The 22,544-nt window shown below is 39.9% G+C and overlaps 1 protein-coding gene across 2 annotated transcripts in view; it reads left to right on the top strand.

Moving 5' to 3' along the window:
* The window catches only part of nup214 (nucleoporin 214), a 31,982-nt gene that overhangs the window by 2,448 nt on the left and 6,990 nt on the right, over nucleotides 1-22,544 (top strand). Inside the window, exons 8-32 of one of the 2 annotated variants that reach the window (XM_085359818.1) lie at nucleotides 2,192-2,298; nucleotides 2,470-2,536; nucleotides 3,021-3,144; nucleotides 6,314-6,472; nucleotides 8,301-8,817; nucleotides 8,908-9,035; nucleotides 9,152-9,240; nucleotides 9,691-9,777; nucleotides 12,340-12,489; nucleotides 12,735-12,893; nucleotides 13,028-13,131; nucleotides 13,246-13,419; nucleotides 13,701-13,783; nucleotides 13,888-13,974; nucleotides 14,310-14,618; nucleotides 14,789-14,953; nucleotides 15,300-15,411; nucleotides 15,982-16,045; nucleotides 16,787-16,856; nucleotides 16,978-17,062; nucleotides 17,584-17,636; nucleotides 17,731-19,230; nucleotides 19,925-19,992; nucleotides 20,111-20,285; nucleotides 20,489-20,641. In XM_085359818.1, the coding sequence (XP_085215944.1) occupies nucleotides 2,192-2,298; nucleotides 2,470-2,536; nucleotides 3,021-3,144; nucleotides 6,314-6,472; nucleotides 8,301-8,817; nucleotides 8,908-9,035; nucleotides 9,152-9,240; nucleotides 9,691-9,777; nucleotides 12,340-12,489; nucleotides 12,735-12,893; nucleotides 13,028-13,131; nucleotides 13,246-13,419; nucleotides 13,701-13,783; nucleotides 13,888-13,974; nucleotides 14,310-14,618; nucleotides 14,789-14,953; nucleotides 15,300-15,411; nucleotides 15,982-16,045; nucleotides 16,787-16,856; nucleotides 16,978-17,062; nucleotides 17,584-17,636; nucleotides 17,731-19,230; nucleotides 19,925-19,992; nucleotides 20,111-20,285; nucleotides 20,489-20,641 (4,789 nt within the window). The remainder of the gene's footprint in view (nucleotides 1-2,191; nucleotides 2,299-2,469; nucleotides 2,537-3,020; nucleotides 3,145-6,313; nucleotides 6,473-8,300; nucleotides 8,818-8,907; nucleotides 9,036-9,151; nucleotides 9,241-9,690; nucleotides 9,778-12,339; nucleotides 12,490-12,734; nucleotides 12,894-13,027; nucleotides 13,132-13,245; nucleotides 13,420-13,700; nucleotides 13,784-13,887; nucleotides 13,975-14,309; nucleotides 14,619-14,788; nucleotides 14,954-15,299; nucleotides 15,412-15,981; nucleotides 16,046-16,786; nucleotides 16,857-16,977; nucleotides 17,063-17,583; nucleotides 17,637-17,730; nucleotides 19,231-19,924; nucleotides 19,993-20,110; nucleotides 20,286-20,488; nucleotides 20,642-22,544) is intronic. The other variant, XM_085359819.1, reaches the window with a different exon arrangement.

The following is a 22,544-nucleotide window of genomic DNA, read 5'->3' on the forward strand; positions in this document are numbered from 1 at the left end:
TGCAGCTCAGTTATGGAGAGTTAAATTTATTATCCACATTTTCATCTTGAATTTTCCTTGCTTTCGTTTCTAAGTTTTATCACGTAAATTTTAAAATTTATTTATTTATCAGTAACTTGACAGTGATAACAATGCAAGTAACAGAGTTAAACACATGTATCTAGCAGATTAGTTATTGATCTGTGAAGTGTGTGAAAAAGATGATCCAGGTTCAAACTGTAACAATTCAACTTATACTTAAAATATAAATGCACAGCAGTTTTTAAACATTGTTTACAAATATATTTGTGTATTTATGCTTGGAGTAAATACATTTAGATTATGGTTAGGAATTCATTAGAGCTGCTTTTAAGTCTGAAAATCTACAAGTCGTTTGATCACAGTCATCTTTATTCATAAATATTCACATCATCCCCACATGAAGTGAAAGAGAGCAGGAATGATCCAGCAAACTGATCATCAGAACATCTAATTGTTCATCATTAGTGTTTTATGCCTCCAGAGCTTTATACAGGTTTTAATAATTAAACAGGGATTAATACAGAAATGTTTCAGTGCAGAGAAAATGACCACAGAAAAAAAGCAAAGAATAACAGTGTCGATTGTTTTCAATGGTTGCCATTGGCAGCCATGAGTACCAAAAGAAACTTCACAGCATTTTTGCATACAGTATTCCTGTATGCCTGGCACAACCAGTCTGGAGGCATGTCAGTGCAAGCAGGTCAGTCAGTGGAGACATTTCTATGACACATCTGTGAAGGAACATAATTTCCAGATGGTAGAAACAAAGATTTAAAACAAAAAACTTGCTTATTCCTATGAATCTGTGATATATTTATTTATTTACTTCTTAGGCTTCCCTTGGGTTTCAGTGCATGTAGTTCTGGTGCTCTGATGACATCACAGCTGTGCATGCAGTGACCAGTGCTTTGACCATAATTGGGCTTTTGTGCTTTCTTTTCATATTTACACTACTGTGCAAAAGTATTGAGTCACCAGTCATTTCTTCATATTTTGCTCCCAGTCAGCTACACTTGTAGTTTTTTTTTTTTTTTTAATGACAGAGAAAGCGTTATGCAGGCTCTCTGAAGGTATTTCAAGGTTTTTCTTTGGACATTGGCTGCTTTTCCACAATTTTTTTTTTTCCTGTCCAGTCCTTGTATCTGACCATTTTCAGAGGAATGTTTGTTTGTGTAAATTGAAAAAGGCAACACTGTATCAGTCATGGATTGACTTCCTCAGTGCCCATTAACAGTGTGGAATCATCTTAACAGACAATTTAACAAAACGCAACCAACATCCAAAGAAGAGCTTTAAATGGCCTTTAAGCGACTACTTAACCTCCTAAGACCCGAACTCTTCCATGGCATGCATTTTTAATTTCTCTTTGATATTTGGGATGATTGGCACCTGATGAATGTAAAAACAAAGAATTACCAGATTCTTTTTTTTTTTTTTTTTTTTTAAATTTTTTAAATTTTTATTTTTTTACTTTTTGTTTCTGAGAAAAATGAGATCCACATATGAGCATATTTGTTTAAAAATTCAATAGAACAGTGGCAGTATAATGTCCTCGTAAGTGGATATCAGGCCCTTGTAGAGCAAAATGTAGTATTTTGGTCTAGACAACCCAAAATGTGATGTCCATATTGTGGACGCCAGGTCCTAGGAGGTTAAAGAAATTACAAGAAAGACTACATCAGAGAGTTCAGGCTGTGATGAAGAATAAAGGTGGTAATACCAAACTGTAAACCTTCAAGCTTGTTAAAATTGTACAAAGTTTGTTATATGCTGTATTTCCATTTCTGTTTGCAGATGTTCCAATAAATTGCTGCACCTGTTTCCCATGGGTAGCTTAAGGCATTTTAACAGTGTTAATGTCCAATCAGTTTTATTTATAAAACTCAAACTTGTATGTGTGTTAGACAGCTTTACAGTCTGTATACCAAGACTCTTGAGGCCCACTCATCCCCCTTAAATTTGTTTAACAGAAAGCAGATTTAGCACAAAAAACCCCCCCAACCCTGAGACACAGTTTGATGTCACTAGCTGACAGGTTAATGCACATAAATTACTGTATGCATATTGTGGTTCTTTTTCTGCAGCTTACATTTTTGACATAAATTACAGTGCTACTGAAGTATGCCACTTCTCTACTCTAGATTTATTTATTTATTTATTTATTTTACAGAAGAAGGATGAGAAAGTGGAGCCAAAGTTTCTGAACTTTGGTGAATTTGTTTTTGGAAGCTGTACGGAGCGTCAGCACCACTACTTCCTCAGTCACGTAGAGGACTGGTAAGACTGATCCCAACTGATAGATTTGCTCCAACAGTGACCTGAAAGCCTGATTACTTATAAGCTAAAACTCATTGTTTATGCCCTGAAAGTTTTGTGCTTTGTTTGATGTTAAGGTCATGGTAAATTGAAGCTTTGTCTCATTGTTTTTATTTTTTTTCTTTCATCCAGGGACCTTGTGTTTGCAGCATCAGCAGCTTCCATTGAGGTCAGCGTCATTGCCAGACAAGACGATAAGGTAAACGCTAAAATGTGTGAAAACGTTTTAGGTTTGTCTAAATGTAGAGATAAATGAAAGTGGTCTTGAATGTATTGTCATTTTTCTACTTTGTCTTTACATCCGTTTGTTTTACTCGGTTAAAGTAAAATGCTTCCAAAAAATCGAGGAGGGTTGCACAAGTGTTACAGCAGCTTCTAGTCAGTCACAACACTTACCTTCTAAATAATTTAGATTAGCTAAGCTCCCACCAGGTCAAATATCCAATGCTTACCTGACTTTTTTGGTGACAGTTGAGCAAGCTTGTGCTTTTGCTGAATTTTTATCAATTAGGTAAACCAATAATTTTATCTGAGTGCTTCAATGTTTTAGTGAATTAGACTTGATGCTTTTAGGAACTGTAAATACCCCCACCCCCCCAAATCTATTAATTTTCCTTGGATTTTGTTTGAATACTTACTCTCTGTAAATGGTGATGACCATGCCTTATTTTTACCCCTTTTAGATGTGGGAAGTTTGGCAACTAGAAGATTCGAGCAGGGCTGAGCTTCGAGTGACTGAAACAAATGAAGACACTTTGCCCCTTGGCTTAGCTATAGATTACACCAGCCAGCAGGAAATCCACATAAGTAAGTGAATATGACTTTTTATGTATTTAGTTGCTTCACTTGTCTGAGCAGAAGTTAATTTCATATATAAAGATTATTACTGTTGTTGTTGTTTTGCCTTGTTTTTGTTTGTTTGTTTCTCTTTTTGTGGCATAACCTTCATAAGGACTTGGGTTATGATTCATGTTATTTCAGAATATATCAGACTTGTTGACTGTGTCAAATAAGCATGACCAGTCTGCGTACAGTACAATAAAGGTGATCTGTCTGTGCTACAGTTGTTGACAGAAATACTGCTGTCATTTGATTGAGCAAATGTTAACAGACATAACAACTGTAATGCCTGACTCAATGGAATCCCAAAAAACAAAGCAGGGTAGGGCTGCTCGATTATGGCAAAAATGATAATCACGATTATTTTCACTGAAATTGAGATCTCGATTATTTGACGATATTTATTTAACAATAACAATGTATTGAATAATGGCTTTAAAGATTGTCAAAAAATAATATAAAATAGTGTGCAAATACTGATAACAGTGCAAATGTTTGCAATATAAAAAATAAATGGAAAATGTAAACATCTATGTTCAGTGAACTTTGCAGTGTTGCTCTGTGGTGCAGCTACGATACCGTAGCAAAGTTTACACACTATGTCTACTTGATCCACTTCTGACTCCGCGAACCCATAATGTTTCCACACCACTGAAGTTTTTTTTTTTTTTTTTTTTTTTACCTCCCTTTTCAACCAACGGCAGTCACTCTCCTCTCCAAATAACTTCTGCTTAGCTTTCCGAGCTTCCCTTGGGTCCTCTTAATTGTTGTGACGTGTGTTCGAAACGCAGAGCGGTGCACTCGATTTGTCACACGGAGCAGCGCGAGAGTAAAGCACGAGGGAGGTGCTAATAATCGGCTCAGTCATTTTTAATGATCGTTGAAAGCCCAGATCGTAATTGAGATTAAAATTCGATTAATTGAGCAGCCCTAAAGCAGGGTTTTAAAAAAAATGAGTAAATAAAAAAATCGTTACAATGTTGCCGTCTCTGCTTAAAGTCACTTTGAAAAAACAAAACCTTGACCTCATCTGGCACCTTGCCACGTAGATGTACACCTTTCACAGTGCTGGTGCTAGAAATGAGACCCAACACAGTCAGTGAGATTTATAAATATCATTAAGGATAACATTCAAGTTTAGTGAATAATCATGGATCACGATTTTGACATTTTCTATCATGGTAGTCAAAGCTTCTAAGAATTTGGATCGACACTGTTGGAAAAACGTGTGGATTGTGTGGGAAAAGTAATGCAGCATTTTGAACACTGGCGAAGCAGTGCAGTGTTAGTGCTCACCATGGATTTATTGTGTTTACGCTGTGAATCTGGTGATCAGTAGTGAGCTGTCTTCTAACTTGTGTGTCAGCAGAAAACTGTGGAAATAGATGGAAGAGGAATTAATGACTCGATCGCACCATAAGTCAGCAAAACACAGAGGCTCGTGTTAGTTTCGAGTGAATTTCTTTTAGCAGAGACAGGCGCATTATATTTGGTTGACTGTGGTGGGTGCATAGTTTCTAATTCTTTTTTTTCTTCTTCACCAAGACACATAGTGACAGTCTCTTGTTAAAGAATCAGACAGCTGCGGTGTAAAATAAATGGCCTGTATTTTTTCAATCCAGGGGTGTGAAAAACATCATTCAGCCCTCTTACCACGCTCTAAAGATAGGCGACGGTGCACGTCTCCTCTGCCACCAGACAAAAGTTAATTTGGTCATTTTTAAGTTTAGTTTAATTTAATTTAGTCGTGTTATCTCTTGTAGCGCATTCCCTTGCCTTTGTTTCAACTTTAAAATGTTTTCTGGTGAGAAGTCCCCTAATGAGCCAGTGAATCTTAAATCCGTCAGGTTTCTGTGTGCATACAGCATTCACCGCAGTGCTGTATTGCAGCATGTGTAAAGAATAGTGATAAGCTATCGTCTCAGTACACTGTTTTATCTTAACTGGCCCAGTCTGCCAGACATTCACGTAGAGCTGCTGTTGCTGTCTAGTCACATCTCTTCCTGTTCGCTCTACGATTCCCTCCCTCCCCATTACGGGAAAAAAACCCCTGCAATTTGAGCAACATTATGACATGATTGTAGTCTGATCAAAACCTTGATCTAAAGTTAGACATTAGGTTGGAAAAGCAAAGGGAGAGTAGGAGGGAGTTATCTGTAGGGAAAAATGCACTCATTAAAATGGCTCACACAAGCTAGAGGACCATAACAAACAACAAAGCCCAGACAATCCTGTTGCAGAATGCTGATGAGGTTTACCGTGTGCCTCTCCCGTCTGTTCGCTCCCTCTCACCCTCTCTCTGCTTGCGTCTCTAAAGCTTTCAAACTTTAGTTTCATAACAAAAAAGCATTAGATACAGTCTTTTGGGGTGGGGTGGGGGTGTATGCTTTCTTTTTGTCTAAAACTTTAAATCGCACTGCTTCTTCAAGTGTATTTCTTGGCATTTTATTTGTCAGTGTGGGTGTGTATTTGTGTGTGTACATTGACACTGATTATCATGCATGTAGCTCATGGGTCAAATAGGTGCAAAGTCGGTGGATATTAATGACGCGGTCAGAAAAAGCAACACTTTTTCATGCACTCATGAACAGTTATACTTGATAAATACAGTATTTTTAGATATAAAACGTGGTCATAGAGAAAACAAAGAGGACTGTGTGTTCAGTGTACTTTGTTGGCATTTCTGAAATGACTAGTATCAACTCTGACTAATGCATCTTTAATTTGTGTCGTGAATAGTCAGTTTCGTTATTTGAATGGTGGTTTAGACATGATTTGCCATTTTCTCTGCAGCCCACAGCATACTGCGAGGCTTTGGAAAGGGCAAGAAAGTGGGTGTGAGGAGCAGAAAATGTTTCAGGGTTTGGCGAGAAGAGAAAGGCATCTTACTCTTTTACCGAATTACAAATATTAGGACAGTTGTCTCTGTAACTGACTGGAGTATCTTTTTGAAATGAAGACTGGATACTTTTTTTTTTAACCACTAGAGGGCGTAAAGCTCCAACTTCAGTCAGACAACTATAGCGTGAACCTACTGTCTTAGTACTCAAATGTTCTTAAAACTTTTAAATATATTGTGTGGAGAACTGCTCAGTGTCTGACTTTGTTTATATCCAATCTTTCCACTCCCATAAAGCTGATGAGAAGACCTTGCCCCCAGCGCCCACAATGCTAATGCTTTCCACTGAGGGATTACTTTGTCCATTTGCTCTACTCAACCTCAATCCAGGGGTTAAGCAGCTAGTCGTGGCTCCTTCTAATCTGGCCTTGGAAGGGGAAAGACTTCCCAAACCTGGTAAGAAAACCTGTGAATTGGAACCATGTTTGCCTAAAATATTTCTTCAATGTCCTAATGTATTGATAATGTATTGATTGCATAGTGTTTGAATTGTTACAGCTCCTCCTTTGGGGATTTGAAGTGACTATTTGTGCTGTTTTTTTTTTTTGTTTTTTTTTTAAATTAAAGTAACTTATAACGTGCTGTGTATGTGGCTGAAATGCACATAGATTTGTCTCTATGTACAGCTCAGCCACTGTATTCAAAATGTCAGGGAACACAGAGACTTCCACAAACCACTCCTATGTATTTTGATGGATTAATTCGAAGTTTATGAGAATGCACCCGTTTGTTGGAAGACATAATTACACACTAATCAAAGTACATTTGTGAGTACTGCATTCTTTTTTTATGTTAAATAAACTAAACAAAATGACTGACTTAATCTTTAAGGAAGCAGATTTTCTGAATATATCCCTCTTGTTAATTTTGATGTCTTCTTTATGTCTTTAAATGTTTGATAGCTGTAAACTGTGTTCATACAACCACTTAAAAAGCAACCGAACACAAGTCATGGCAGCAACTCTGTGCATTTAGGCATGTAGACATATTGAGCATCAGAATGAGGCAGAAAAAGTGATTTCAGTGACTTTGAACAGGGCATGGTTGTTGATGCGTGTCGGGCTGGTCTGAGTTTTTCAGAAACTGCTGCTCTACTGGGATTTTGACACACAACCGTCTCCCAGATGATGCAAAAAAAGGCAAAATGAGCACCAGTTGTCTGGGTGAAAATGCCTTGTTGATACCAGAGGTTGGAGGAGAATGGCTAAACTACTGCGAGCTGATAGGAAAGCAGCAATAACTGCTTATTATAACCAAAAATATGCAGAAGAGCATCTCTGAATGCACATGTTGAACCTTGACGCAGATAGACTACAGCAGTAGAAGGTCATGGCGCTTTCAAAGCCCTGTCAGCTGAGATACTGAGCCTACAATTCACACAGACTCGCCAAAATGACTCGTCGACTATCAAAACAATCGTTTGGGACAGCCCTATTCTCAACCCAGTTTATCTCTTTATTACCACAGTACAGCCATCATCTGCTGGCTGCTTCCAGCAAACAAAGTTCCATGTGACAAAACTCAGATAATCTCCACCTTATTTCATCCGATCTCTTGAGTTCATGTACTCAAATGGAATCTACAGTCACCAGGAGTGACTCAGTCCAGTATTGCACCATCTGGATGTGGAGGGTTTGCATCATGATTTGACAAATCTGCTGCAACTGTGTGATTATTATTATTATTTTTTGGTCATTTTAATAATATGGGCCAAAATCTGAGGAATTTTTCTGGCATCCTTTTCTAAAAAAAAAAAAATCAAAGTAATTTTAATGGCAAAAAAGGTCCTACCCTGGATTAGCAGGCTGTACCTAATATAGCAGCCGTGTAGTGTATTATTGGTTCTAGTAATATTTAGTAAAGAGTTTATTTCTCTAATTTTTTTGGTTGTTTTTCACATGTTGTTCACTGACATTTGTTAAATGTGACCAACTGTTTTTACCATGCAGTGAGCTTTTACTACATTCTCAAGTGCCTTCTATTCTATGAACAGCTTTTTCTTTTTTGGTTCAGTCAGGTTCACTCATAAAGGGGTCATTTCTGCAGATACCTTTAAAAACTGTCAGAAATGTGATTTTAAAAATGTTTTTTCACCTTTCTACTTTTTTTTTTTTTTTTTTTTTTAAACTAGTAGCTTGTGCTTGTAGACAAAACTCACACTGCTTTAAATGTGATGAGATCAAATAAAAGTAATCTTTGTTTGTTTGTTTATGTTCTTTCACAGGCTCTTTAGCAACCCAACCACCCAAAATTGCTGCCTCAATCCCATCTGCCCCAGCAGCATTTCCAAGCCTTGGTCTTACTCCAGCAGCTGCTTCCAGTTCTCCATCCCCTGCTACTTCTTCTGCCGCTGCACCGTTCAGCATTGTTCCAAAAGCTCCTGTGTCATCAGCAGCATCAGGCTTCACTTTCTCCATCCCAACTACCTGCTCCACTTCAGGCCCTTCAGCTTTCTCCCTGGGGGGTTCTGCACCTTTTGGCTCAGGGTCATCCGGCTTCTCTTTTGCTTCGAAACCTCCCTCTGACACTCCCTCTGCACCTTCAGCTTTTTCTTTCAACAACCTTTCTGTCAAACCATCAGCAGCACCAGCTCTAACTCCTCAGAGTCTTGCTAAACCATCAGCAGCACCAGCTCTAACTCCTCAGAGTCTTGCTAAACCATCAGCAGCACCAGCTCTAACTCCTCAGAGTCTTGCCACCCCTGCGTCCCAGTCTGCAGTGAAACTGAATCTAAATGACAGGTACTGAACTATCACGTGTTTTTCACAGTATTAGTCCTAAGATGTCGATTTTTGTCTAAATGTTTAAAAATTGGTCTGCTTTTTCCAAAGATTTTCAACAGTGGAGACTACACAACCTCCTTTCTCCTTTAACTCCCCACTGTCCAAAACGGTTGCCACGACTTCCAGTAGTTTAACTGCCCCTCCTTCTTTGGCCAGCAAACCACCAGCTATTTTAGGTAAGAAAGGTGTTGTATTTAATGTAATTAAATTTATGTTGTAGTTTTTCTTACAAAGGTCCTCTTGGAATCTTAATTGCAAATGCATGTTGTCTGTTGTTCCAAATGTGTATCAGCTCCAGTGCATCCAGTTCAAACCAGTGTCTCTCCAGCAGTTGTCCAGAAACCACCTCCTGCTGTCCAGACCCGTACCCAGGCTCCACAGGTCTGATCTCTTTGCTGCGAAGAAAGTTTACTGTTCTTATATCAAATAGGTTTCTTTCAGTGATGTGGTAGACTTTTTCGATAGATTAAAAAAAACAACCTTTTAATCACAATTCACCAATGACACAAAATGATGATGATTGGTGTTAAATTTGGTCACTCCCAAAGGAGGTGTTGTCATATAGAGCCCTGGATACGTAAGCAATTAACTAATTGCAGCAAAAAATATATTCACAAATCCTAAATAAAGTAACACAAAACAAACTTCTGTTTAACTGTGCAGTCACTGGTTGCTACTGGCAACAGACTTCAACTAAAACAAAGTGAAACAGACAGATTAAAAGTAATATCAGATGACAGGCATTTTGATATATTTTTTTTAGTTCAGACTGTTTTTTGTGTTTGTTGCTGACAGTGAAAAGTAACTTTTGATATACTTTTCATGAAAAAGCAGGCCGGTGTCAGTGTGAAGGCCCTGGAGAAACAGCTACAGCAAAGGAAAGACTCTGATCCCATCATGGCTGGCATATTGGAGGAGGTGAGACATATCATGTACTGTCGTGCCATGTAGCAGTGGTTTGTCGGGGAAGAAATTTAGTATTAGTATTTATTTATTTATTGTCATTGTCAAGAACAATGAAATTGCGTTTGGGGCTTCCATACAACCCAAAAAAAAAGAAGAAAATAATAAATACCCCTTAAAACCCAAGTGTACATATTTAACCCAGTGTGACTCCAATGCAATAAGACAATCCTTAGCAATAATGTTCGTAGAAATTCAGACAAAGACCTGAGAAACATGACAAAATACAACAATGCAACCCATTCAATATTATTGTACTGTGAGATATGATATCAGATATGATAGTTATCTATTTAAGAAAGAGGGGGGGGGGGGGGCAGGAGGGGGAAGAGAATAAAGATATGATGCACCAATGCAGACCAGTTCATTGCTATTAAGAAGTTGGATATGGTTATTGTCCGTGAGAGGGGGGCAGAGAGTTCAGGAGCCTCACAGCCTGTGGATACAGGCTGTTGGCCAGTCTGGATGTTCTGGCCTGTATAGACCTGTACCTTCTCCCTGAGGGCAGCAGATGGAAAAGGTGGCGCGCAGGGTGATGTTGGTCCCGCAGGATACTGTGCACCCTCCTCAGACAGTGAGTGGGGAAGATATTACTGATCTCTGGCAGACTTGTTCCAATAATTCTGCCAGCTTCTTTCACCACCCGCTGGAGTGCTTGCTGATCGGCCTTGGTGCAGCTGGGGAACCACACTAGAAATCCATACGTCAGAACGCTGCTGATGGCACAGTTGTAGAAGTTCAACATCAGAGATCTGGGAATGTGTGCGCTCCGCAGTCTCCTCAGGTAGTAGAGGCGCTGTTGGGCCTTCCGTACAACTGAGGTGATATGGTTGCCCCAGGACAGGTCCTCGGTCACAGTTACCCCCAAGAATTTAAAACTGCTCACCCTCTCTGGTGCTGGTTTTGTCGTGTGAATGCTTTAAATCTCTAATATATGGGTTCTTGAGCTTGTAGAGAAAAGAAAGTGATAAGATGAAATGCACCATATCAAGTGTGGACCTCAATCAGAATGCTTTTTAATTATATAAACTAACAAATAAATTATATAGAGAACATATAATACTACAATATAATTATACCAAATACATAATAAATAAATGCGACTGAGCAGAGTTGAAGGTGCTATGATTTTCACTGTGAGTAACCAGGAGGAAGAGGATTAGAAATGAGTGTTAGGGGGGACAATTCAGGTTGAATGTGTTACTGACAAAACTGTCCAGTATATCCACTATCTCACCTCTGCACATGTCCAAAGCATCTCAAATGATGTTGAAGACAGAGCTGCCAGGCAGGAGGAAAAGTCCTCAGAGGAGCGTTATAGATCCAGTTAGGGCTGTTCGATATAATGATATATATTGGATGACGATATAGAAACGTCTATCGTTTCATTTTACGCTATCGTTTGTTTCGTTCTGTCGCAAAATAAACTGTTTACGGCAATATTTTTTCATCGTTTTGATGGTCACTGTAGTGGCTATATTAATTTCTTAAAGTTCTCTCTTTCTCTTATTTAATATAACCACACTACAACAACGACGGTAACAGCATCGCGTGTCCGCTTGTTTGTTCCACATAAACCTTTCACAATAAAGCTCAAGATCCTGTTGAGACTTTTCAAAATAAACTGAATCACGTGAAAGAGCAGATTATTTACGGATGAGAATTAAAAAAGAGCCACCAGGTGCTAAAAAATAAACCTTAGACTCGAATGTTAGAACAGGCTTTTCCCCGCAGCACGCCGTGTAATAAATACTCACAAAGAAAACGGCGGCTGTTACAACTTGTGTCTAAAAATGTATAGTTTCATGCATCGGTTAAAACACTCGACTCCAGCTACATGACGCGCAGCTGGAAACACTTCCTGCAAGACGAGCCGCCCGAGATTCACAGAATTTACAGAAAATGTTAAATTTCTGTGATTTATATCGTTATCGGACGATAGAATTCTTATACCGGGATATGAGATTTCGGTCATATCGCACAGCCCTAGATCCAGGGCATCCAGAGCGTTGGTGGGACAGAGTCACATGCTAGGGACAGGGTTAAATGGAGGCAGATCATCTGCTGTATGAACCTGTAAAGCAGCTTGAAGAAAAAGAAGAAATGAATACATTATTTGTTTAATTGAGCTAAGTTGTTTCTTGTGTTTCGGGTGCTATAACACAGTAATTTCCCAACATTTGGGATCAATAAAGTACCTTCTTATTATTCACATTAATGTTATATGGAGGGACAAAAGATAACAAACAAGTACATATTAATGTCATTATTTTATAAGGATACATCAGATTAATTATGTGCAATAATGTGTTTCGATAAATAGAGCAATAGGCATAGGTACATTAGTTGAAAAGTTATATCACCAGCTTTAATGGTGCAGGTGTCTAGTTAGTAACTAGTTCCAAAGACTTGACATACAAAGTTGTAGGATTTACGAAAAGGTAGTGGACTTTATTCAGGACACCACGTGTGGTGTCTGGCAGAACATTACTAAACATGTCTCTGACTTGCCATCAGATCGCACACTTCCAGAAGGAATTGGATGACCTTAAGGCACGAAGTGCAAAAGCTGACTTTAAGGTTGGTGCTGATGAGGAAATGAAGGAGTTGAGGAAAGAGTCGGAAGACCTCCATATTTTCACCCTGGAAATCAAGGAAACTACAGAGGTAAGACAATGATTGAAACGCTGAGTCCTGTTCACAGACTGCTCTTCTTCCTTTTAACATTTGATGTTGAGAAAGCCAGTAAAAATCATTTCGAACAACCTTAAATTCTGCAACCATAAGACTTCAACCACTGTGACTTTAGAGTCCTGTCTGAAGCAGTGTTTGGAAGATGGTGTCACTCTAGGTTGATAAATCATTTAAAACCTCCTTTCAAGCCTTTTTGTGTGTGTGTCTGTAATCTTTAGTCACTCCATGGTGACATTGGCACACTGAAAACTTCGCTACTGGAAGGCTTTGCTGGGGCAGAAGAAGCCAAGACCCAGAGTGAACTGAGCAAAGACAGAAATTACAGACAGCTACTTTACAAAAAGCCTCTGGACCCACGCAGTGAGGAACAGCTCAAGGTGAGAAATAAAATGACAGATTACCCCCAAATTGTTTGCATGAATTGACAGTTTTAAGGTTTTACATATTCTTATAAAAATAATCTCCTTCATCATGTATATTTGATCTTTTTTTTTTTTTTTTTTTAATTCAGGAGATTCGAAGGCTATACCAGTATGTTATGTTCACTGTGGAGGATGTTAATGATGTCTTGGATGTGGAATGGGAGAAACACTTGGAGAAGAAGAAAAAGCAGAAGTGAGTTTTAAAGAAAATGGCAGATAATCCCACCAGCAGTTTGTGTGTTGGATAGAAAGAGAGAATAAAAAATTGGATGGAGTATAATTTGTTATTAAATAAATCTCTTTACAGACACATGGTTGTGCCTGGACGTGAGGGTCTGTTCACTACACTGTCCAACAATCTGTACATCATCAACCAGCAGAAGAACAGACTGGACCAGCTGGTTAAGGAGCTCAATTCACTACGCCTCTACAGCAAAACAACCACTCCTGCTAGAAGTCCTGTGACAGCAACGACAGCTAGGTAAGGCCTGGCTGCAGAATGTGGGGGGAAAAAACAGGGATTTAAGAGGATATTAGGAGTTAGTTATGTGCGGTAGTTTAAGGAAAGACTTAAGTTTTAAGTTAACCATTATCTATGGTTTATAAGTCAGTTTTTAAGTTATTAAAAAGGGTTTTAGTCAGCTTAAACATCATGTATGGTAAAGAATGGTTCCAAGCAGCATTCCTTATAATGTATGGATGTTCACATGCTTCCATTTGCTCCTATTGGATAAAAACACCATGTTTTTGTGTTGTTATTAGTTTGGAAAATGACCTTGAGACTTTAAGAGATGCTCTCCTGAAAACCAGGCTGGACCCTACCCCTTCTAAGACCAAATCTCCAGGTATTGATTTTTTTCCCTACCGTCTGCATAAAAACAGCACAGGATATATTTAATCATTTCAGTATATTTTTCAGTATATTTCAGTATGTATGATGTCTCTGCAGCTGTCAAGATATCACCAGTTAAACAGTCCCAGCTGCGCAACTTTCTCTCAAAGGGACAGATGCCTCCTGTCCGCTCAACTGCACCAGGTACTAGAAATTTATGGTTACATGAAAGTTTTATCCTAAATGTTCAAATGATTGTGGATTTCGCCTTTTGAAAAAGTATACAAAAAGCCTGATTTTAAAGTAAAGGGATGTTAATCAAGCCCTCTTAGTGTGTTTCATAATAAATCATAGTAAATGTGAGTGCTAATTTCATGTCGACAGTAGCTTTTTCCTCACAACTGCAAATGCCAAATTCAACACCCGCTTCATTTCAGTGATATTAATATTGAAATCCCTATGCTGATGCTCATACTGTGGAATGCAGCAGCACCTCACATATTGGAATTGAAATGTATTTATTCATTTTTCTGTTTCAGCCAACCTATCTCGCTCAGCCTTCCTTTCACCTAAATACTACGAGGACTTGGATGACGCGAGTTCAACATCTTCCCTGTCCCAGTCCCTGGAGCCTCACCCGCCTCACTTGGAGCAGGAAGAAGAGGAGCTGCAGACACGGCCCCCTCCCATGTCCTCCATACCTCCAACATTGTCCACCCCCCGCCACCCAACCGTTGTGAGGACCCCCTCTATCCAGCCGGGCTTCGGAGCCATCCAGTCCACCCCTTTATCTAAAATTCAGTCAGGACAGGGTATGGGCTTTGGACTCAGCCCTATTGCCAGCCCCAGTAAGTAAATTATACCAACTGTTGCTGTTCATAAAAAATTACGAGGACGCATTCATGAATCATAAATGACTTCAAGTTATAATGCCATATTTTACTGAACATAAAGTAATGTCGCTAGTCTTAGATGTGGATATTTTTTGTAGATATTGATTACTGCATTAATATTCCAGTTCCAACAAATAAGATCAACCTCAGCGGGGCTGAGAGCACGGCTCTCGCCACAAAGACAGTCAAGCATGGAGCTCCACCAACCGAGAGGACCGCACCCATCACCATCTCTGCCCAGCAGGCTGCAGCCAATGCTGCTTTACGCAGACAGATGGCCAGTCAGTTGGGTAAGTAACATTGTGCAGCAGTCAAAATGTATTTATTTGTTTTTAAACAATGAGGAAGATGTGCACATTTGTTTTTAGCTACAGTGGGCATTTGGGGATCTTTTAAATATTGTTTTGTTATTCCCTCAGTAATTCACCAGGGGGAGACAAAGACTTAAAGAACAGATAATATGTAACTGTTAGCTCATTACCACATCCTGCCTGAGAGTAATTTGCTAAAATGTTTCCATGTAAACAGAGCAGGCTTAAATAAACCTGGAGACATTCAGTTTGATTGCTTCTGTCTCATCTGGTACCTTTTTTTCCAGCTGTGAATTGCTCTAATATGCATGTGTTTATATTCCAGCTGTGATCAATACTTCACTGACAGAGTCCACCTTGAAGACTGTTCCTCAGGTGGTCAATGTTCAGGAGTTCAAAGACAAGGGGACTCCTGTGGTGGTTCCTTCCAACATCAGGTAAAACCTAAAACGAAGGTCACTTCTCACCTTCTCACCCCCACTCCTTTAAAGGCAATTGAGGGAAAGCAGATAAAATGTGTCAAGGGTAAACTACAAATACGGCAAGACTATAGCTTCCAAATAAGATAGTAAACCCCAAGTAGAAGTCTATTTGTTTTTATTTTTGGTCAGTGTTACAAACTATTCCTCTGTATAACTGTAAACGAGATTACTGGCATTACCTAAGACTTATTATTTGTAGCTATTAAAAAGAATCAGTTAGAAAATCAGTTAATAACCAATTCCTTAAAGATTAGCAGATATTTAGACATAGGTGTGGGACACTTGGATGTACTTGATCAACATGTAGTTGAAACATTTTTGATGTATTCTTATTTTAATAATCACTAACATAGTCAGTAATATGGGGGTGATACTATAGCTTAACTGGGTGACCAGGCAAGAGATATGGTAAAGGCTGCTGCGAGGGACCCTTGCCATAAACATACCACTAAATAATGTAAATTTAAAAATATTTTTGTGCCATGTGAAAACTGTGCCCTCTTATGGTTGTGTTGATGTCCCCAGCTCCTCGGTACCAGATCCAGGATCTCAGGTCTTTGCAACAGTTTCTTCCAGTCAGGCCAAACGGGTGAGTAAATCCATCACTCACCAACCTGTCATTTTGTCTTTGACTTTCTTGTTACTGTTACTTGGGTGACATATTAATTCAAATTAAATAATCTTCACAACACAAATCTCAGTTGACTTGCATGTGAAATATTTGAAACCATTTTTATCTATATTTTAAGGAATAAATAAAAACTTTAAATTGAAAAAAAAAATCATGTAAAAAAACTTTACCTTTCATGTGGTTTTGTACTTTTCCAAGGAGTGCCACCACAAACAAATGTCTTCAGTATATTTTTATGTGTCCACGTGCTAAATAGTAAAAGTTATTATAAAGGTATATTCATAGCTTTATGTTCGTCTTCTCACAACTTTCAAGAACATTCAGCATGTGAGAATTCACAGTTTGCTGACAGTTTTTCCTGTGAAGACCATTATCAAGATGGGTGAGAAATGTCCCACCTCCCACCCATGTTGATGTTACAAATTACAGTTGGGTGACAGGGGTACTCCTCGCAGAAATCCTGTTCTTGTCTAGCTCCAAGTTCATGTGCTGCACGATTACCTATAGACATTTGTTTTGTTTTTTTCTCTATATCTGCCTTAAGTTTATGTCTTAGTGGACTTGAGCTTTCACCTGAAACAATCCTGTGTGTTATATTTTTTAAATCGTGAATGCATCATAGTAGTGTTGTTTTTCTGTAAGGTTAACAGTTAGGCTGTAATATTAATTTCATACATGTATTTAAAACTGTCTCGGCAGAATCCTGTCCAGGGTGTCCAAAAAATGCCTGCAGAGACTACAACCATCCCACAGAGCAGTTTTGTTTTTGGTAAGCACTGTTACACACACACACACACACACACACACACACACACACACACACACACACACACACACACACACACACACACTGTAAAATCCTGACATTGACTATAAACTTTTTCTTTCAGGTCAGCCGTCCAAAACTGATGCTTCTGTTGCTACTCCTAGCTCAGCTGAGCAAACCAGCAGCAAGGGTTTTTCTTTCAATTCAGTGTGAGTTGATGTTTATAAATATAATATATTTTTAATGGCCCAGCAGTATTTTATAGATTATACACTGTTTGTGATTATTTTTGTTCAAGTAATATCTATCCACTTATTAAGACTAAATCATTATTTTTGTCATAAAAAGACACTATAATAGAAAATGTTTTAAAACACATTCCTCTAAAGGCCAACTTATTTTGTAACCTGCACTCGGGGGTGTATATGAAATGCATCCTCTCACAAAGGATTTGGGCCCGCTTACTAAAGCTTTCCATCAGCTTACAACTATGCTTGACTGGGTGGTAATAGCTCCTGGAGCAAAATCATAAGTTGTGTACTGAAAGAGTTCTCTAATGTAATCCAAATCTAGCCTAATAGGTGAGCAAGTGTTTACATGGCTGTATTGCTGAGATTGGCTGGTTAATCCAGCATTTTTCACACGTAAATATGTCTTGTTACAAAATATAATGAGCATCTCACTGTTGCTGCATTTAAACTTAAATGGTGTTTTATTTATTTTTTTTCAGGTCCTCAAGCTTCAGTTTTGCTTCAGTTACACCAGGAGCTGGAATGCCACAAGGTACAAATGATATAGCAGCTTGTTAGGATAGATGTAGGAGCTGTGAGATTACTGATGCACATTATTTCTGTTTTTCTTTCTCATGTTTCTCCAGTGAAAGATGCAAGTAAATTCTCTTTTGGTGGAAATGGTAAGATGGTGTTTGGCCAGGCTGGAGAAGAGTCATTCTCCTTTACCTCAAAGTCCACCTCCCCTGGTCTTGGCACTGGGTCTCCCACTTTGGCTCCAAACGCAACAGTTGAAGGTGCTAAACCCACCTCGACCACAGCCACTCTGAGGATAGAGCCACAGCCTCCAAAGACAGCTGGTGGTGAGACTCTGGGCATTTTTTCTGGACTAAGGGTGGGCCAAGGAGAAGAAGCTAAAGATTCCTCCACCAAACCTGCTGTGGCAGCATTTACATTTGCGGACACTGGACTTGGCAAGGGCAAGGGAGCGACACAGTTTAGTTTTGGAACAGGTCTTCCAAAATCTGGAGAAGATTCTTCAGCACCAGACTTGTCCGAAGGGACCCCATCAGGCAGTCTGTTTAAGCCTCCTGAATCAAACGCCAAGCCAGCCTTCTCCGTTCCACAGTCTAGCTCAGCCAGCTCAGCTTTCGCCTCATCTTTCAGTAGTCTTCTTGCAGCTGCACCAGAGACGCAAGAAGAACCAAAAGCTGTTCCTCAGTCTTCAGTACCTGCTTCGCCCCCTATAAAAGAACCTCCCACCAGTGAACCTGAAGTAGAGAGCACCAGTCGTCCTGTGATACCTGAACCTGCAGCACCTGCAACCACCCAGACCCCTGCAGTGTCAACACCTGCTCCTGCTTTGGCCGCACCTGCCCCTACCCCAGACCCTCCCTCGACTTTCACTGCACCAAAAGAAGTAAATCCTCCGGCACCATCCAGTGCCCTGTCCACAACAGAAACCACCCCAGAGCCATCTACCACTGCTACTGTACCCTCTTCAACTGCTGCCACCGCAGCACCTGTATCTCAGGCAGCTCCACCAGCATTCCAGATCCCCACGTCTGACAAGCCAGGCTCCATTTTTACTCAGCCCGCTCCTGCAACTACAGACAGTAGTTCTGTTGGAGTCACACCAGTTATCAACACAGCTGCCCCAGCTGCAGCTACTCAAACCTCTACCGTTGTTAGTAGTGCAACAGTGACTGCTGTGAATAACGTGTTTGGGCAACCTGCTGCACCTCCAGCTTCCTCTGCACCAGCATCAACAGGATTCAGCTCAGCTGGGTTTGGTACATCAGCTGGTTTTGGCAAATCTGTGTTTGGCCAGGTTAGTGGCTTCGGCCAGCCTGCAAGCAACACTGGAACATCGAGTGGATTTACTTTTGGACAGTCTGCATTTGGAGCGACTTCTAGTAGTGCAACTACTGGCGGAAGTCTTTTCGGTGCTTCTACTGCTACCAATGCAAGTTCTTTCTCCTTCGGGACGAGCGGTGCTAACACAGTAAGCAGCACTGGCACTGGGCTGTTTGCACAAAGCACAAACCAGGCTTTTGGCCAAAGCTCTGGATTTGGACAGGGATCTGTGTTTGGGAGTAACACCACCACATCCTCATCTTCAGGATTCAGCTTTGGACAACCGTCAGGTGAGTCCGATTCTGGACGTGATTGGATCAACTTCAGAGCTTTTAAAGAAATCATTGGCATCTTTATTTAAAACTACTGTAAGTTCTGTGGCTTTTTATAAATTGGAAAAATGACACCAAATGTCAGAAAAAAATTGGTATTGAAAATTCTCTCATTTTGCACCCGCCTAACAGAGACCACACTGTGTCACCGACATGATGAAATGATCAATAACCAGAGCTTCTCGGCTGCATGCTGTTCAGTCACATTTGACAGTGATTATACTAACACTGTCTGACAGCTTATGAACTGTGATGTCTGTAAGGTTAGTGGGCAGTGGAGGATGTGCAAAGTTTTACACTCGCTCTGGCTGACCTCCACATGTTGTGGTAAATGTGGCACTTGTGTTTGAAATGGTATCATCTTGCAGGAAAGATTTGTGGTGTACTGTCAGCCTGAGTGGGATGGCGGGTGTTGTGCCATTCCCAAAGCTTCTATAAATTCTCAGAGCAGTATGAGAATGCCACAGCTGATGTCAGTGCATTAACTCAGCAGTTAGTCCCAGCTTGGCATTCCTGATTTCATACTTTATGGGGGGGGGTCCCCACTTTTCACTCTGTAGTGATGACTATAAAATGGGCCTGGCATCAAGGGCCAAATGCAGTAATCTGATCTTGTCTGTGTTAATTGAATTTGTCTTTTGTTCTCAAACAGGTTTTGGCTGCTCTTCTGCCAACCCGGTGTTCGGCCAGCAGTCTAGCAGTGGCAGTGGATTTGGACAGGTATGACCCATCTTTTTTTTTTTTTTCTTTTTTCTTTTTTTTTGTTAAACCAACTTAGGGAATTCAAGAAATTTCCCATTCTTCTAGACAAATTTTTGAATTAATGTTTATCTCCCAGCAGCAGCCGTCATCTGGGAGTCTCTTTGGTTCCAGTTCAGCCAATACAGCAGTCTCATCTGGTGGTGGAGGATTTTTCAGCGGCCTAGGAGGCAAACCAAGCGAGGACGCTGCCAACAAGAATCCATTTGGCACCACCTCCTCCACTGGAGTGTTTGGACAGTCTGGTCAGACAGGTAGGCTAAGATGTAATAAAACTGCAGATTAACTAGAAAATTTGAACTGTAGTTGCCGATTTATGTCAGGTTCAGAAATATTTTCATCATTTTTGTTCAAGACTTTGTTCTGAGTCAGCGGTAACTACTTTGTCAAAGAACAAACCAAATAAACCCAGATCATTTTATTGTTGTGTAATTACATTTACCTGTCCGTCTTCTAGGTACCAACAGTCTCTTCGGTAATAGTGGTGCCAAGACCTTCAGCTTTGGACAGTCCTCCTTTGGGGAGCAGAAACCTACAGGGACCTTCAGCACTGGTGCTGGAAGTGTAGCATCCCAGGGCTTTGGCTCATTCTCTACACCATCAAAACCAGGTACAGCTTTCCTTGTAATTTTAATGCATTTGTTCTTCACTCCCTGCTTTTTAGTCTTGATATATTTTCACACGTTTTGAAAGTTGTGCATAGCTAGTTGTAATTCACAGGTAACGTTTTATAAGATTTATTGCTGCTGAGATTTTAAAACAAGACTTGTTTCTATGTGCTGTTCCCCATTGCTTTGGAAAGAGCGTATTTTTGGTGAAAACTGAGAATTTTTTAGTTATGTTAATTTAAATAGATATTATAGACATGAACACAGGGCTTGAAAGCAGAGTTTAAAAACTGTCAATATTTCATTTTGGATTTGCAGCTAAAAAACATATGTGCAAACTTTAAGACATATTTAGGAGTTCTTGTAAAAGTACAAACATCGACAATAGAAGGATCCTTTCTGTCAGACACACACAGTAGGCAACAGAGAGACAACAATGAAGACATCATGTATTTTTTTTCCCCTGTTCAAGTAATATCTATCCACTTATTAAGGATAGACTAAATCATTCAGTGGTCTTTCTAAACTAGATCATTTGGTGCTCTCCTGCTGGTGGCTGTATTTGTACATGAGTAAAAGGGAAGGTTTAAAAGGCAGTAGTTGGACCTTCTATGATCCCTGGTTTGGAGACGGTGGCACAGGCAAAAGGACAGAAGGCAGACCTGGAGGTAGCAGAGCTGAAGATGCTAAGATTTTGCTTGGGAGTGACAAGGAGGGACAGGACTAGACATTTGTATATCAGAGGGACAAGTGAGGTTGAGCCGGTGGTTGACAAAGTCAGAGAGGAAAAACTGAGTTGCTTTGAACATGTGTAGTAGAGGGATGGTGGGTATAATGTACAAAAGATGTTGAATTGGCAGCTGCCAGATGGGAGGAAAAGATCCAGGAACCAGGAAAACCACAGAGAAGATTAATGGAAGTAGTGAAGGAGGACATGCAGAGGGTTGAAGTGACAGAGGTGGATGCTGGGGATAGTGTGAGAAGATGGAGGCAGATGATCCGTAAAGGGAGCAGCTGAAAGAAAAGGATATGTCTACATTATGTATATCATGATTTAAATGTTTCTACATTTGTTAGTCACACCAGAAATACCAGTTGTTAAGCTAAATAATGCATAACAATAATGATTTCATTTTGTAAAACAACAGTTACCTGTTTGTTCAAAGCCGTAGCCCATCTTTTTCTGTGATGGGAACTTGTAAACAAGTTAGGTTGGAAACTATGTCGATGACAAAAGTGCAAACCAGTGCATGTCTGAAACTTTGATGTAGAAAGTCAGTCACCGTATGTCGGCTGTGTCAAAGGAAACTGACATATAACCATGCAACTGAAGCCGTGTGTAACCACACGATGCACGATTATGTGGACAAGAGAAGAGAGCTACTGATTCTACTGCTGCAAACGTTGGGCGGGGGGAGTAAGCATGAAACTGTGATTAGTTCTTTCGCATTTCTTTCCAGGCCCTGGCTTAAGGGCTCTGGTTCATTGATGTGATAGTTCAGTGATAGTTAGATGACTGCGGTAGAAACGGTTTTAATACTTGGCAGCCAGTTCTTGACATTGCTCTCACCTTTATCATCTGAGCTCTTATCTCCTCACCCCTGAGGACAGAATAAACTATGAGGTTGTCAAAAGCTCCATTGTTCCCCACAGAATATTATGCAGTGCCAGTCTTCTCCATTGCCAAGTCACAGTGTATGACCTCAAAGATCTGATGTTTATTTGAATCGATTCATATTTACGACACAAATGATGCGTTTAATCTACAACTATTTATTTATAATGAAATGACTGCAGTGTCTTCTTTTTTCATGGTAGTGTATCCAATCTCAGCTTCTGCATCTGACATCCCTTTTGATCACTCAAAAGCAACTATATATAGTAACTTTTCATAACTCTTTAACA

This window comes from Diplotaxodon limnothrissa, linkage group LG7 (assembly GCF_057381915.1).
Source record: "Diplotaxodon limnothrissa isolate DT_005_m linkage group LG7, D_limnothrissa_male_GT1.1, whole genome shotgun sequence".
Taxonomy (NCBI): Eukaryota; Metazoa; Chordata; class Actinopteri; order Cichliformes; family Cichlidae; genus Diplotaxodon; species Diplotaxodon limnothrissa.